The 16,171-nt window shown below is 39.0% G+C and overlaps 3 protein-coding genes across 5 annotated transcripts; 2 read left to right on the top strand and 1 right to left on the bottom strand.

Annotated features, from left to right (window-relative positions):
• Window positions 1-60: 60 nt before the first annotated feature.
• On the bottom strand, window positions 61-5,935 carry LOC124192000 (long-chain fatty acid transport protein 1-like). Of its 3 annotated transcripts, none has more exons than XM_046585125.1 (10): window positions 5,748-5,935; window positions 4,443-4,695; window positions 4,205-4,355; window positions 3,909-4,146; window positions 3,634-3,845; window positions 3,547-3,566; window positions 2,312-2,513; window positions 1,337-1,541; window positions 836-1,272; window positions 61-762 (listed from the first exon to the last, which is right to left on the bottom strand). In XM_046585125.1, the coding sequence occupies exons 2-10, from the start codon at window positions 4,601-4,603 to the stop codon at window positions 451-453; spliced, it is 1,938 nt and encodes a 645-aa protein (XP_046441081.1). In that variant the 5' UTR covers window positions 4,604-4,695; window positions 5,748-5,935; the 3' UTR covers window positions 61-450. The 3 variants fall into 3 exon arrangements, with proteins under 3 accessions (XP_046441081.1, XP_046441083.1, XP_046441082.1); XM_046585127.1 differs by lacking the exon at window positions 2,312-2,513 and adding an exon at window positions 3,073-3,274 and having other exon boundaries at window positions 5,748-5,902; XM_046585126.1 differs by lacking the exon at window positions 5,748-5,935 and adding an exon at window positions 5,220-5,319.
• A 1,179-nt stretch (window positions 5,936-7,114) lies between these two features.
• LOC124192280 lies at window positions 7,115-9,280 on the top strand. Its single transcript, XM_046585497.1, has 10 exons — window positions 7,115-7,313; window positions 7,381-7,446; window positions 7,516-7,602; window positions 7,672-7,810; window positions 7,903-8,045; window positions 8,104-8,201; window positions 8,282-8,306; window positions 8,404-8,537; window positions 8,616-8,883; window positions 9,001-9,280. The coding sequence occupies exons 1-10, from the start codon at window positions 7,175-7,177 to the stop codon at window positions 9,135-9,137; spliced, it is 1,236 nt and encodes a 411-aa protein (XP_046441453.1). The 5' UTR covers window positions 7,115-7,174; the 3' UTR covers window positions 9,138-9,280.
• Window positions 9,281-10,662: 1,382 nt separating this feature from the next.
• LOC124192279 lies at window positions 10,663-12,869 on the top strand. The gene is made up of 10 exons (XM_046585496.1): window positions 10,663-10,864; window positions 10,999-11,064; window positions 11,137-11,223; window positions 11,293-11,431; window positions 11,522-11,664; window positions 11,724-11,821; window positions 11,897-11,921; window positions 12,019-12,152; window positions 12,237-12,504; window positions 12,616-12,869. The coding sequence occupies exons 1-10, from the start codon at window positions 10,726-10,728 to the stop codon at window positions 12,750-12,752; spliced, it is 1,236 nt and encodes a 411-aa protein (XP_046441452.1). The 5' UTR covers window positions 10,663-10,725; the 3' UTR covers window positions 12,753-12,869.
• The last annotated feature ends 3,302 nt before the right edge of the window (window positions 12,870-16,171 follow it).

Here is a 16,171-nt window from a genome sequence, read left to right as displayed (position 1 = left end):
GACCGCGCGCGCACATTTGAAAAGAAAATAAGCTATGAAATAAGATTGCAACTCTAAAAGTTCGTTGATTCATTTGTATTTCTCTTTGTCTTATTTGAAAAAACACCATCATATTGTAGCATTTTCAGTTTATTTCAAGTATCTCAAAACAATTTTCTTTGATAAATCTATGGTCCCATTTTTAACTGCCAAAGTATTGACTACTTTACATTTCAGAAACTAATTTTTAAAAAAAAAAGGTAAATTTTCCATATTTGCCCTTTCCTTCCCCGTTTCTACATGGACGTTTGGACATTCCCCCCTAGGAAACATAAACTGTAGAATCCACAAAAGTTTTAATAATAAAAAAAAAAGATAACAGAAAAGAGTATGTAGCTCGTGAACATTTCTGACAGAAAATGGGTGAAAATGGCATTAAAAAATAAAAAAAAAAAATTCACTTTTATGTATTTAAACTCGAATCTTCCCTGACTTTAATTGCTCGAGAAGGGCACTAGTAAAGGGCACATAAGATTGGCTAGAAGCTTCAAAGAAGTAAACCTGGTCTTTAATCTTACTAACGTCGATTCCTTCTTTTTGATAATCGACTTTTCTCAACTTGTATGTGCCGGTTAAGTCGATGACGTTGACAATTCGGATGAATAGTGGTCGGGCATATGACGGCAAGACTTTGCTCATTTTGGTATGCAAGTCATTCAAGTCCAAAGCCCTCTCGGGATCCAGAATGGCTGCCATGCCTGCACGACCTTCAGCACCCGGGACCTTCATATTTAGAAATGGATAATCCATATATGTTATTTGCATGGAAGCGTGTTGACTAAATCAGATAAAGTACCTCGACTCCGTAAACACAACAGTCTTTCAAGGCAGCTTCGTTGCTGATTACTGCCTCCACTTCAGAAGTGCTGACATTCTCTCCACGCCATCGGAACGTATCACCAGTTCGATCCTTGAAGAAAAGATAGCCTAATTCATCCATTTCGAGAATGTCACCGGAAAGGAAAGCGGCATCACCGCGCTTGAACACGTCCACCGCAACTTTCTTCTTTGTGGCATTGGGGTCGGCATAACCATGGAAATCGCGAATAGGATGGTTCTTGAGAATCATTCCAACAAACATGCCCGGCTCTCGAGGTTTGCAGCGAATACAAAGACCATCTTCGCCACGAATTGGTTCACCATCTTCAGTAACCTTGATTAAAGCCACCGGGTAGACGGACGGAGCAATCATTGACACAAAACCAACAGCGCCAACAGTGCCATCAAAATTGACTTGAGAAATAAAAAGAAAATTAGTTATAACTCAAATCAGTAATATGAAAACAAATTGTCTTACTAATATTTGCGTTGCCTTCAGTGGCTCCGTAGAATTCAGCGATTTGTACGCGATTTGTTGGACTGCTAAAACGGTTAACAAACTCTTCCCAAATTTGCGGACGCAATCCATTTCCAAACATAAGACGGACCTTGTGGTTTTTGTCATCAGGTCGGGCTTCGGCGGCTAGAAGATAGCGACAGGTCTCTCCGATATACTGGGCAACCTGTTTATCGATTATTTTACGTTAAATTCATTGAAATTGTTGTCTAAGCTTCGTCCGTGCTCAGCAAAATAAAAAACCCTAAGCAATCATACAGTGAGTCGTACATAACTATGGCAAACAAAATGAAAAATTGTCAAGTCATTCGGTCAAACTCGGCTCGAAGACGGCATGCGACGCATTTTCTAACTTTCGTAACAAAACAGGTGTCACTTTCCGGTTTCACCGTTTATAACGTAACACACGGTTATGTTTTTCAGATGAAAACGAAAGCAAAATCATCCATTATCTTTACAAACCAACACCCAAACGCTTTAACCATTTCGACCAACTTGAACAATCATTTTTGTAATCGTTTTTTTTTTCTTTTATACTAATTCGGTACAATGAAAGAGGGGAGCAAATCTTCAACTATGCCGGAAGAAATAGCTTGTGAGTGCAATAGGATCGGCAAATCGAATCGATTGAGGTCATGTAATGACATTAAGTTTAAAAAAAGAAAAATCGTAGGGACTCGCGCGTTGGGAGATCCAATAATGTTCTGGCAATCGCTACGAAAAGTCAATATTTCATTCGAAATATGTAACAGTGTGTGTACCATGAGTTAAATTTGTCATTGTTCCGTCTTTGGTCGAAATGTTTGGGATTAATGAATTAATATTTAGTATGTAAACGAGTTAACCGTTTTAAGGGAAAATGTTACAAGAAAGGTTAAAAAGTTTAAGATTATAAAAATAATGCAAGAGACTAAATGGAGGGTGCATAAGACCAACCGTGCACTGGTGCTGAATGGCTTCCTTCCAAAAAGCCGAGGCTGAAAACTTCTTGCGCAAAACTGCCGTACAGCCGAACAAAAGGACTTGCCCGGCGCCAACCATTCCACCGGCCGTGTGATATAGAGGTAGAGGGTCATACACAATGTCGTCGCTCATCATCGGGCTCATGAAGTATGTTGCGCTTACGAAGAACGTGAAGCTATAGAGAACCGATGTCAATTCGGAGGGATTAGCAAATAAATAATTACGTTACGTTGAATCATGCCAAGTCAAAACTATTCAATGCCTTCGTTACAGGCAATTAATTTGGGATTTGAATTAGTTTAATTTAACGGATTATCGAACTTTTGAGGATAGAACCCTCTCATTCATAAAGCTTCTGAGAGTAGAAGAAGCGGAAGTTGAAGGGATGTCGAACGAATTGGGGTTATGATAATACATCTAATTTATCGATTAAATTAACGGGAAACTGAATGTTATCAGAACTCAACTGCAGTTAATTGAATTATGCTAACATGCACGAAAACGAACGCGATAAGAATGTTGGATTTATCTGTCCCTGTCACTATTTAAACTAGGCACGATTGCCGAAGGCCCTTCCCCCAACTATAATCTTAGGACTTGAATGCAAGACATGGATGATGTTGCTGTTTCAACACTATGCATTAGTCGTCGTCTAGAGCCGAATAACTATGTTTTACTATTGCTATTTTTACAGATTTTCTACCAATGAAATTCAAGTGTACACCAAATACTACCGTGCATCCGTATTTGTTGCAGTCGCTCCAAAAATTCGTTACACTGAACTTTTTTCGCAGAACTGCGGTGAGGCCAAACAGTAGGGTCATCCCGGCGCCCATGCACCCACCGGACATGTGGTGCAAAGGCATAGGGACGTAGATAGTATCTTTCTTCACAATACCGCACGCATAGAAACCCCCAAATGAGGCAAATATGTAACTAGTGGCAGGTGGTTTACGATATAATAAAAAACATACAAGTTTGATTATGTCGATTAAAAAAAAGCAAAAGTTCTACGGAAAAATAAAAATAACTTGTGGGGTAAACTGTAAACGGCAGTATTTAAAGGAATTTGAAGGTCTGACAATTAAAAATGTGAATTTTTTAAATACAAATATCCAAGCTTTCAAATGTGCAAAGGGCTAATGAAAGGGGTTTAAGGAAAGAGGTTTCTTAGTTTAAATACTAGATACAGTGAATTGGTTACTTACCGAGAATGACGAATAACAGCCTGAAATATACATAAGTAAAATATGAGCGTTTTTAACGAACCTAAATTTCACAGAACCACCACTTACAGCTTTTGGGAGTCCAGTTGTGCCTGACGTGTAAATATACAACATTTTATCGTTGTAATTTGCGCGTTGTGGGCCAGATAAAGGACTTGTGGAAGCTTCTCCCATTAAGGTGTCCAAATTGAGGGAGCCAAAGGGAATTGAGGCATCTTTCTTGAAGTCAAAAGCATATTGTTTGACTGAGGGAGCCAACTGATCACGGACAGCAACAAAAGCTAATGAATCAAACAAATATTTAAAATGTTTCAATTGAAAGTCTTTTTTTTTTTTAAACAAACCTTCACAGAAATCAGCCCCGTATATAACAGCCTTGCATTCAGCAATTTGTATACAATGTGACAGAGGCTTATCCCGAAGATTACTGTTTATTAAAGCAGTAACAAGGCCAGCTTTAGCAAGACCGATCCAGATGGCAACATATTCTGGCCTGTTATCCAACAACAGAGCTACAGTGTCACCTGGTAGGAAACCAGCATCTTCGAAAACATGAGCAACTCTGTTGCTGAAATCATCAATCTATCGAGCAACTGAAAATGAAATGTCAGGTATTAGGAAAACATGAGTTCGTTCTCACCTCTTTAAATGTCCACTCTCTTCCTTCAAAAATGAAAGCTACTTTATTGGGGTGCGCTTTAACATAGGATTCAAAGACTGTTGGGACAGTCCAATTTTTCTTTTGGAAACTTCGCACTCTCAACAAAACTTGAAGGTATCTTGTTAAGCCACTGCAACAAACAGAAATGTATAAGAATGGTTAAAATCATAACATCTTTGTGATTGATAAAAATAACTCATGACAATTATATACTTACGTTACATCACGTTTGATAGTTCGAGCTACCACACTTAGATAACTGTATCCTCCCATGATGGCATAGAGTGCTAGCAATATCAACAAGATGAGCCAGATCGGAAATTGTAGTCGGAACCACAGCAGCGACGCAATGACGCCGTAGAAAGCGCCTCGATTCATTTTTATCTTCGGAGGTGCTACTTTCGACGAAGAATATTAAAGAAGATATGGTTGGAAGGCGACGTACTCGGCCAGCTGCAGGGTTCGAAGACCTGTTGGAGAAAGCAAAGACTTGAAGAAAGCTATCTGTGGAAAAAACATTCAAAGCAAAAAGTAGCGGCCTGGGGTACGAGGAAGGCGAGTGATAACACCAGAAACAAAAGAGAAAGTTTTCCAACATACAAAATAAAACTTTCCCTTCCTCAAGAAAAAAGTAGGGATTTTTCTGTAGGCTAGCATTTTTAAATGCTGGCAGTTATTTCGATTTTCTAAGAAAGGGTTCAGAACACAACCCAACACTACTAAATAAACCTTGGCAAAGGGGCGAGGGGGAGGTGATCGCTAAGGGAATTCATCCAAAAAAGGGAAACCCAATTGGAAATGTTGTTTACCCGACCACGTGAGTTTCTGTTTACGTCAAAAAACCCATGGAAAACAAAGTAATGGATGAATAGCGCAACAGGTGCGCTACATTTATTTTTTCAGGTCATAATGATATGCCTTCTCAATGTGCCCTTTGCCTCCTCTAACTGTACCTGAGAAGTAAACAATATATATTAATCTCAATGTTTTCAACCTTTTTTTTTGTAAATACTGATGCAGCTAGTTCCTATTCTGGGTCTTTTAATTTCTACTGGGAGAGCAGCAATCCAAGCAGCAGAACGGTTAGCCGAAAATGTGTGCTGGACGACCATACAAGTCGAACTATTTAGCCTACTTGGGGAATAACGCTCGAGGGTGCATCACAAAAAGAAAAAGAAACTAGAAAATGTATGCTTTACGACTGTTTGCACGGGTTATCTTCTCTTCTGTGATAAAGATAAGAAAGTGGCGTGATGAGTTGGAAAAAAAACCGTCGCTCACAAAAACTGATGGCAATCATTTTTAAAAATGTGATAACAGTAATTGAAGAAGCGTGGTTGTGAAAATTAGATTTTGCATACCAACCAACCAAAAGTTGGATAACGACCCAAGTTAGTTTTTGGTTGTCTTAAAATATTCATGACAACTTCGATTATGAGCCTTAGAATTCCTCTACACGTTTTCCCCAACACATTAAGATTAATATGTGTGGAAAAAATAAGCCAATTTTGTTTTTACTTACTGGAAATTGCTTTAAGGAATGGCTGGAATATTTAGATTCCAGCCAAAAGTTCAAAACTATGTAGAAAACGAACAGAAGAGAATCACACACGAGAGCTTACAGAGCACGCCTTTCGCCCAACCTAATGAGAGGAAATTTAGTACACACTACAACCACCACATCCCTGTGCGTTGCCAGATTATTCTATAAATCTACTAAGCGCACAAAACTAGTTTTTCTTATGTAACTTTCGCCAGGGGTATGGAACTTGGACCAGAGCAATCCTAATGAAACCCATGAATGACCGACGAACAAGAAATTAATTCAAAAATGTAAAAAAAAAAAAAATTCCAACCAGACAAATGTCGTAATGTCACTTTATTACCATCGTCATTTTATTCTTGATTTAAATTATTCTTCGATTTAAAGAAGCTTACACAGCTTACTCGTTAAGCAATCAGACTAGGAAAATCTTTAAAGAAACGCGAGCATAGAAATAGAAAAGAGAACAAATTAAATTCAATGCATTTTATTTCGTATGAAAAGGTTTAAGTGTCAGAAGCCAATGAAATGGCAAGGATGGCAAGCTTAAAATGAAGTTCTATATATTTGTTTATGAAATTTATTCCAATAAAAATACCGCCTCTGACACGATTTAGAGACGGTTTATCACGAAAGTACGCTCTGAACTCTGATAGCAAGTTGATAAGAAAACCACTGAATTAAAATAGTGAGCTGCAGGATCGAATGAATTCAAACAAGTGTTTGAATTTGGATGTTGATTTAAGTACCAACGGCCACTGGATTTTATGTTTAATTAGCGATGCCTTTAATTATTTGTCAGTCATGTCTTATTGTCTTGTGGTAGATGCACGATTCACTGAGGATGATGATTACTTCAATTTCCTCATCCGCAGGATATTTATGGTGCACCAGGAAAAATAGGTTTTTCATAGAAATTTATAGAAGTCTTATTGCGTCTTCAGTGAACCGATACCTAACATCCAACAGGATAAAACTTAATTCGGTTTTCTCCGAATACCAAAAGCCGCTTGGTGCTGTCTTGTGATGTTATAGCTTTACATTTTTACTTTTTCATTGCTAAATATGTTAAATTGTTTCTTTTAACAAGACAGTGAATACTACAGACCGACACAGACAAATATTTTGTAAAAATTAAAGTTATTGAGTAGAGATAGGCATCAGTTTGCTAGATTTACTTCCAGGTGGCAACAGGCTGGTTTTATACGATCATTTCAATAAATTACTACTTACAAACCACATAACGTCTCGCCAAGTTAATTAAGCTTTGGGTTATCCTTGATTGCAGCACGCCGCCTCTTATATGTTTGTTCGTATAAAAGCGGCCAACATGGTACCACCATAGAACAGTTGAAGACAAGCTTTCTTCAATCATATTACAATTTGATTTTTGTAGTTTGTAAAAAATGGGCTCAGACAAAAGTACCAAAGTTTTGATTACAGTATTGTTGGTTTTTATTCAATTGGCAAAACCAGGAGATGCGAAATTGTCGGAAAAATTGGCCACTAACAAAACGGAGTCGGAAGGCACAAGGGAAGAGAAATGTAATTAATAATGTTGTTCTTTGATTCAAGTCTATTTCATAAAAAATAATTGATTTTTGCCTTTCAGTTTTGTCATTGTTTTCAATCGTCCGATTTCCGAACGTGGTGTGCACCGCTACTAACTCTTACAACGGTATATTTCTGGAAAAAAAATATTAGCATAAATTTGTATGCTAATAACTAACGACTTTTATCTGTTCAGGAACGTGTTTAACCAGTGCTGAATGCACGACAAATGGAGGAACCGCTTCTGGAACCTGTGCTTCAGGATTTGGCGTATGTTGCGTTGGTAATTTCTTTTGTTTTAAAAATTACCTTAAAATGAATGGCTGCGATAATACAATATCTGCGTGTATAGTAACGATCCAAACTTGTGGCTCGTCAACCAGCCTAAACAACACGTACTGGCAAAGCAGCGGATTCAGTTCGGCCTACACCACAGCTGGCCAATGTTCTCTTTTTGTCAGTCGAGCTTCTAGCGATGTCGATCAACTTCGGTATTAATTTAATAACGAATTAATTTAATTATTAAACTGTTGCATCTTACATGCCGATTTGATTATTTTTCCCTTTTTTTTTGACAACATAGCCTTGAATTTTTAACCTTCACCTTGGCGCAGCCAGACTCGGCAACCCTCAGTACGACTGGCCAATGCATCACAGATTCGTTCACCGTCTCCGGTTCCGCTAACATAGTCCCAGCGATTTGCGGTAGCAACGCCAATCAACACAGTAAGTCACTAAATTATTACGCAATAAAATTCACGAGTAACGTTTCCCTTTTAAATAGTGTACGTAAATATTGGCCCTGGGACGAGTACAGTGACCCTCAGCATTATCACATCGGGAACCACCACGTCTCGCTACTGGAACATCAGAGTCATTCAGGTTTGAATGGATTCATAATTAACTGTAGAAATAATCAAATTGGCAATAATAATTCTGATGAATCTTTCTAATAATCGCAGATCCCACAAAACACAGATTACACCGGTAAGTGTCAAACTGATAGGAAATTATGTTTGCAATACCAATACATTGTTATTTGTAATTATATTCTTGTCAATAATTCGCCCATACAAAAATGAAGCCCCAGACAATTGTCTCCAGTGGTTCACCGAAGCTTCGGGAACTTTGGTCTCGTTTAATTACCAGTACGCGGCTTCTCCTGTTGTTCAACATTTGGCGTATCAGGACTACACCATGTGCATTCGAACGAACCAAGTGAATAGAAATCATGCAAAATCATTCAAAATTGTGACACACAAGTTAATACAAATCAACAATAATTTATCAATTTAGGGTTTCTGTGGCGTTAAATACGCCTTGTGTACGCCCACTGCAAGTTATCCTTATGGGATCTCCACTTTAGATGACGGCGCTGTTGCTACGGGGACGGTTATGGACTCATCTTGCGCTTACGATTGGCTCCAGATCCCTTGCGTTTCTGATCAAGCCAATTCTATCGTTACCTCGGTAGGAGCAGCGGTCGGTTGCGCCAGTAAGCTCTGCGGCATTTTAGGTTTCACCGTAACAACTGATGCTGTAACAGCGACAACATCTTTGTACAGTAAGTGTTATTCACCAGCACTGGAAATCGTCCATAACTCGTCTCATACTTTATTTTAATTACTTACATAAAGTCATGACTCAATAACGGAATTTGTGTCTTATTACCTCACAACAGGCTACAGAAGACCTTTCGAAGTTCGCTTCTACACTGATTCTAATGAGTTTCTCGTAACCGCGGCAGAGGCAGAAAATTATGGATTTTGCTTGACTTATACTCAGCAGCCTTGCCTCTCAACTATTACCAATGGCTAAAAATGTTTTGATTGAATGACATAATTTGCTATTATACTTTATTATAACATTACATAACAACATAACATTATAACAACTTATACATAATTTCTAAGTTTTGCGTCCCATAACCCAATTTTAAAATAAACGGTGGTGGATCTACATTTGACGGGCTATTATATATTATTTTCAAGATTGTTTTCGTTTTCTACAGATCAATTTGTCACGCTATTATAGTTCGCATTGGAAAATTTAAAAAAATCAATCCCACCCATTTTCATTGAAATTATTTGTATACTTTCTATCGTTTCTTTTTGCATATAGTATGGCAATGCAAGTTTTTAATTCGTCAGAGAGTTTTTCTCGGGGGCACATATGACATGACATTTCTTTGACCTAATTGTACGATGAAAATAAATATTAATTCAAACATGTCGAAAATTTTCGGATAAGCTTTTATTTATAATTTCAATGATGTTTTTTTTTGCATCAAGCACGTAATTTCTAATTTGACTAATGAAACTTGGTTACATTCAAGCATCATTTTTCAAAAGCGAATGATATATTTTGTAACCAGGCATAGGCTATCAAAAAGCGGACATAAAAAGGAACAAATACATACGTAAACTAAAATATGTCTTAATTTTCATTGAATTTCATATGACCGTATTTTTAGTGCCAGAGAAGCCAATGAAATTGCAAACTGAAAGTAAAGTTCAGTTTTGTTTATGAAATCTACTCCCATCATAATGCTGAAGACTATCAAAATTTAAAGACAGATGATCATGAAAGTAGGCTTTAAACTCTGATAACGCAGAAAAAACAGAATCACTGAATTAAAAAAGTGAAAGTTTTCCAGGATCGAAATGAGGTTGTTGATTTAATAAGCACAAAAAGACCATATAACGTTTTACTATATGTTTGTGCCTTCTTTTTCACTGGACTGTTAGCTTAATTAGTTGTTAGTCCGCTTCTTATTGTCTGGTGGCAGATACACGATCCACTGAGAATGATGATTACTTCAATTTCCTCATCCGCTGGATATTTATGGTGCATGATGAATGCTGCACAAGGAAAACGGGGATTTTCATGAGAATAATTCATCGAGGTCTTATCGTCTCGTCAGTGAACCGATACCTCTGAAGAATATCCAACAGAATAAATAAACTTTATTCGGATATTCCTCCCAATACCAAAATTCTTTTGGCGATATCTAGCGACGCAAATACGAGATCAACATTTTTACTTTGTCCTTGCTAAATATGTTAAATTGAGTTTGTTTCAGCAAAGCAGTGAATGCAGACTGATACAGACAAACATTTTGTATTTTTTTTTTTAAATTAGTTATGCATCAGTTTGCACGATTTAGTCCCAGGTATAGTTGTATAGTACGCAACAGACGGGTTTTATTTGTTTATTTCAATAAATTACTACCTGTAGACCGCATAGCGTTTCGCCAAATGAAGTCTTTGTGTTATCCTAGTTTTCAGTGCGTCGCCTCTTCCGTGTGTTGTTCGTATAAAAGCGACCAACATGGTACTACCATAGGACAGTTGAATACAAGCTTTCTTCAATCATATTACAATTTGATTTTTGTAGTGGGTGAAAAATGGGTTCAGACAAAAGTAATCAGGTTTTGATTGTAGTATTGTTGGTTTTTATTCAATTGGCGAAACCAGGAGATGCAAAATTGTCGGAAAAATTGGCCCATAACAACACGGAGCCGGAAAGCACACGGGAAGAGAAATGTAAGTCAACATCTAAATAGTTCAGCTTGTATTCAAGACTATATCTAATAAGTATTCTGAATTATTCTCTTATCGGGGTTTATGCTAGTTTTTCTTTTTAGATTCAAAATAAGTGATTGATTTTTTACTTTCAGTTTTGTCATTGTTTTCAATCGTCCGATTTCCGAACGTGGTGTGCACCGCTACTAACTCTTACAACGGTATATTTCTGGAAAAAAAAATATTAGCATAAATTTGTATACTAATAACTGACGACTTTTATATCTGTTAAGGAACGTGTTTAACTAGTGCTGAATGCACGACAAATGGAGGAACCGCTTCTGGAACCTGTGCTTCAGGATTTGGCGTATGTTGCGTTGGTAATTTCTTTTGTTTTAAAAATTACCTTAAAATGAATGGCTGCGATAATACAATATCTGCGTGTATAGTAACGATCCAGACATGCGGTTCGTCAACCAGCCTAAACAACACGTACTGGCAAAGCAGCGGATTCAGTTCGGCCTACACCACAGCTGGCCAATGTTCTCTTTTTGTCAGTCGAGCTTCCAGTGATGTCGATCAACTTCGGTATTAATTTAATAACGAATTAATTTAATTATTAAACTGTTGCATCTTACATGCCAATTTGATTTTTTCCCCTTTTTTTCGACAACATAGCCTTGAATTTTTAACCTTCACCTTGGCGCAGCCAGACTCGGCAACCCTCAGTACGACTGGGCAATGCATCACAGATTCGTTCACCGTCTCCGGTTCCGCTAACATAGTCCCAGCGATTTGCGGTAGCAACGCCAATCAACACAGTAAGTCACTAAATTATTACGCAATAAAATTCACCGAGTAACGTTTCCCTTTTAAATAGTGTACGTAAATATTGGCCCTGGGACGAGTACAGTGACCCTCAGCATCATCACATCGGGAACCACCACGTCTCGCTACTGGAACATCAGAGTCATTCAGGTTTGAATGGATTCATAATTAACTGTAGAAATAATCAAATTGGCAATAATAATTCTAATTTTCTAATAATCGCAGATCCCACAAAACACAGATTACACTGGTAAGTGTCAAACTGATAGGAAATTATGTTTGCAATATCAATACATTGTTATTTGTAATTATATTCTTGTCGATAATTCGCCCATACAAAAATGAAGCCCCAGACAATTGTCTCCAGTGGTTCACCGAAGCTTCGGGAACTTTGGTCTCGTTTAATTACCAGTACGCGGCTTCTCCGGTTGTCCAACACTTGGCGTATCAGGACTACACCATGTGCATTCGAACGAACCAAGTAAAAAAAAAACAAACTCAGTTTAAACTTGCAAAATCAGTCAAAATTGTGATACACAAATGAAAACAATTAACCATTTATTAGGGTTTCTGTGGCGTTAAATACGCCTTGTGTACGCCCACTGCAAGTTATCCTTATGGGATCTCCACTTTAGCTACCGGCGCTGTTGCTACCGGGACGCTGATGGATTCAGCTTGCGCTTTCGACTGGCTCCAGATCCCTTGCGTTTCTGATCAAGCCAATTCTATCGTTACCTCGGTAGGAGCAGCGGTCGGTTGCGCCAGTAAGCTCTGTGGCATTTTAGGTTTCACCGTAACAGCTGCTTCTACAACAGCGACAACATCTTTGTACAGTAAGTGTTCACTGTTCACCAACATTGGAAACGGTTCACAACTCGTCGCACAAATAATTAAATAATGTTATGACTCAATAACGGAATTTGTGTCTTATTACCCCACAACAGGCTACAGAAGACCTTTCGAAGTTCGCTTCTACACTGATTCCAAGGAGTTTCTCGTAACCGCGGCAGAGGCAGAAAATTGGGGATTTTGCTTGACTTACACTCAACAGCCTTGCCTCTCAACAGTTACCAATGGCTAAAATTTGTTCGATTAAATGGCATAATTTGATAATACTCTCAGCGGTTTCAGCCGAATTTCTAAGCTATGCGTATAACCTAATTAAAAATAAACGGTGGTGGATCCCCATTTGACTAGCTGTTCTAGCTTTATTTTGTTTTTGTTTTTACTATACGTTACAAATTATCACGCTATTAGAGTTTGTCAGAACATTTTAAAAATCATTCCCACCGATTTTCTGCAAAAATGTTTAGCTATTGTTTTTCTATCGTTGCTTTTGTTCATGCGCACATAATATGACAAAGCAAGTTTGTAATTGGTCGTACAGTTTCTCTCGGGGGCACTCCGTATGATTTTTCGTGACCCTGAACGCGGTCACCGCACCGATGATGGTTCATCCCGATGGCATTCAGATATTGAATAAGAAGTGAAGCGAAAATCAAAAGAGACAATCAGGTTGCATCCAAGCAGTTTCCTGCCAAAAACGCAACAAGTGAAGAGCGAGGACACAAAAGGTGGGGCCCCTCACACTCCCTCAACTCACGCGGCCAATATTAATGAAGAGGACGTTGGACCTTGAACGTCAAGGTCGATTGGGAAAATTTCGACGAGACCCTTTGCCTTGCTCTTGTTGTAACTATTTCGGGATTCTCATTTCTCACCAATGCGCAGGAATTTTTACGTAAGAACGATAACACCCTATATGGTTTATTAGATCGCCACGTTTTTTGCCAGTGTTAGATATGCCGGATAATGTTATACATTATCCGTGATAATTCAATCCGATCTGTCGATATATCAGCTTCGAGGAGGATGGACTTTACATCACAAGACTTGCGTTCGCTTCTCATTTCTAATGATGGATATAGATAACACCACATTTATTGCTATCAATCTTTATTTTGGGTTATAACGAAGGTTGATGATGAATACAACAGCAGTCATCGGGTAAATGGAATAAAGTGGCTAGGTGTGGTCGTTTTCACATAACAACAGGTATGCAGTCACGTGTGTTCATCTAACCAACCTTGGCCAAAGTCACGTAGATAATCTACTAACGTTTTCATTGTATTGGATTTATAAATAAAGTCAGCTATATATGGCAAAAGATTGGTTGTTTAATGTTCACCAAACGTATTACTGAATATCACAAAGACAAATGCAGCGAGGTATAAATGATAACAAATCAAAAGGGTCACGCAGTCAACATATTTCAGATATTTTCGATATTAACCTCACCCGACTATACCGGGTATTATGGCAAATTGCGCTGGAACTTAGCCGGAAATAACAAATTTCGTTTGCTGCTCATTTTCAGTTTCTAACCACCGAAAAGCCAACGGGGGAAATATCCGCCTCTCCTGCGGCTGGGGCGAAATTGGCGCATCCGACGGCGACGAGAGGCTTCGCCGTCCAAGTCGTCCACCACATCGTCGACGTTAGCGGCTACTCCGGTCTCCACGGCGGCGACAGCTTCGTCGGTCTTTGCGGACGACGTCACCAGGACGCAGACGACAGCCAATATCAACAGCATAAGAATTCCCTACATGTCCAATCACAATTTTTAAAAGTTAAACAATTATTAAATTAAAATAAAATAAAGAAATCAATTAGCCTTATAGATTGCCCATCATGCAGGTAACAGACAATTCACATTGAAACAAAATTTTTTTTTTAAAGCTAACCTTGTTCATGGTGAAATGTCTCGAGTTTCGCCACTCGTCTCCAGATCTTCACTCTTCGATCAATGCGACTGCTTTGTGTGGAATGCCAGCGTTTTCGCTCGCTTTATATACCCCGCGGAAGTTTCAAAAGCGCAGCAAGACGCTTCTTCTTTTTTAGCAGGGCAACAACAACAACAAGGGTCGCTTGCTGGCTTTTTTGAATCACCATAAAACAAGATCTCTTCCATTAGACGAGGCAAGGACGCTGGGATTTTCCCAGCGCCAGGAATGACCGTCAAATGTTGCACACCGCAGAGTGAAAAAAATAAGAGCACCACACGCATTCCAAAAACTTGAATTAGTGCATCATCAATGAGAGCGCGATGCGCAGCGTTGATATAGGATGGGTTTTTTTGGCTTTATGCTGTTGCTGTTGCTATAGCTGCTGCCCTCTCAGCTGCTGCTGGGCGTCGCCGCTTTTCGTGTGGCTGGCCATCCTATTTCCTCGGATGGCTCTCGTGTCCGCAGGACGTGTGTCCTTATAGCGCGGCGAGAACTGAAATTAGTACTACTATCAGACCTTTAACATCTCTCGTCCTACTGGAGTTTTTCCCAGCACTTTTAATTCTGCTGCGTTGGGCTTTTTTGAAATTAACGTCCGCCCATTTTTTTTAATGCGCGTTTCATGGCGTGCGTGGCAGAAATAAATTTCGAAATCGAAAGAAAAGAAACACTTCAAGGTGGATATTTCAAGTGCAACTCCTTGGAATGTCGGAATTTTTTGGTTTACGGAAATGTTCGATTGTATTTCCATGGCTTCTGACCTCGGTAGAAATACAAATTGATTTCGCCGCTTGCATACAAGCGCGTCTGAGCATTGTTCCGTAATCGATCGAGTGTTAAAGTTGGCTAAATAACTGCATGCGTCACCACCAGGAAACACTTTTTTTTTTCATTTTATTTTTATTTTATTGACTAGTTTAAGCTACAACAACTGGTGCTGTGTCTATTTAACTGGTATGGCTGTTGCGACTGGAGGCCAAATAGAAAAAAGACACAGATTGACAAACTGACGAAACCCTCAGGTGAGAGATGGCTTTGACTGTCGGGAGGCGGGGGGCAGCAACTTGTTTGGCGGTCGTCCGGTCACGTCGCACTCTCTCGTTCACTGGAAAGAGCCAGAAACGTGTGCTGCCCACCATCCATAAGACTTTGAGAGCCCCGGAGCTGTTTACCAGCAAGCGGATGTTGACCAATCGTCTTATACGGCTCGGACCGTCACTCGATTGACTCTTTTTTAGACGTTATCGAATTTAACTTAGAACTGCTGCGCATCTCTTCGATGTTGCTCCATGCAAGGGCATATTTCGTGTCACGGCTCTGCCAATTTTGATTTGTCATTCGCTCTTTTTTCGGTTGAGAAATTCAATATTTTCGTTGTGTATATGATAAACTTACGACAAAAAAAGACGAGTGAATGACCGCGGCCGGTTTGGCTAGATAAAAATATTCACCCGCGTCCCGTTAGTCGGTTAGCAATTGACTTCTTGGCATAGTAATGAATGGCACGTTATTACACACGCAATCGGAGTGACGTGCACTTGCGCAATAAGCGTACGTGCCTCACAGACAAGTGATTGATGATTTGGCCCGACGTGTGCTGGGCAAAGCCCCAGAAGTAATGCTGGCCAACGTAGCCAAAGGCATCCGGACGATATTTAGACGAAAAAAAAAGCCTTACAATTTCTGTTTATAGTATAGTATAGTAGGCTACTGT

Source organism: Daphnia pulex, chromosome 4 (assembly GCF_021134715.1).
Source record: "Daphnia pulex isolate KAP4 chromosome 4, ASM2113471v1".
Taxonomy (NCBI): Eukaryota; Metazoa; Arthropoda; class Branchiopoda; order Diplostraca; family Daphniidae; genus Daphnia; species Daphnia pulex.
This window is presented reverse-complemented; position numbering and strand designations above follow the sequence as displayed.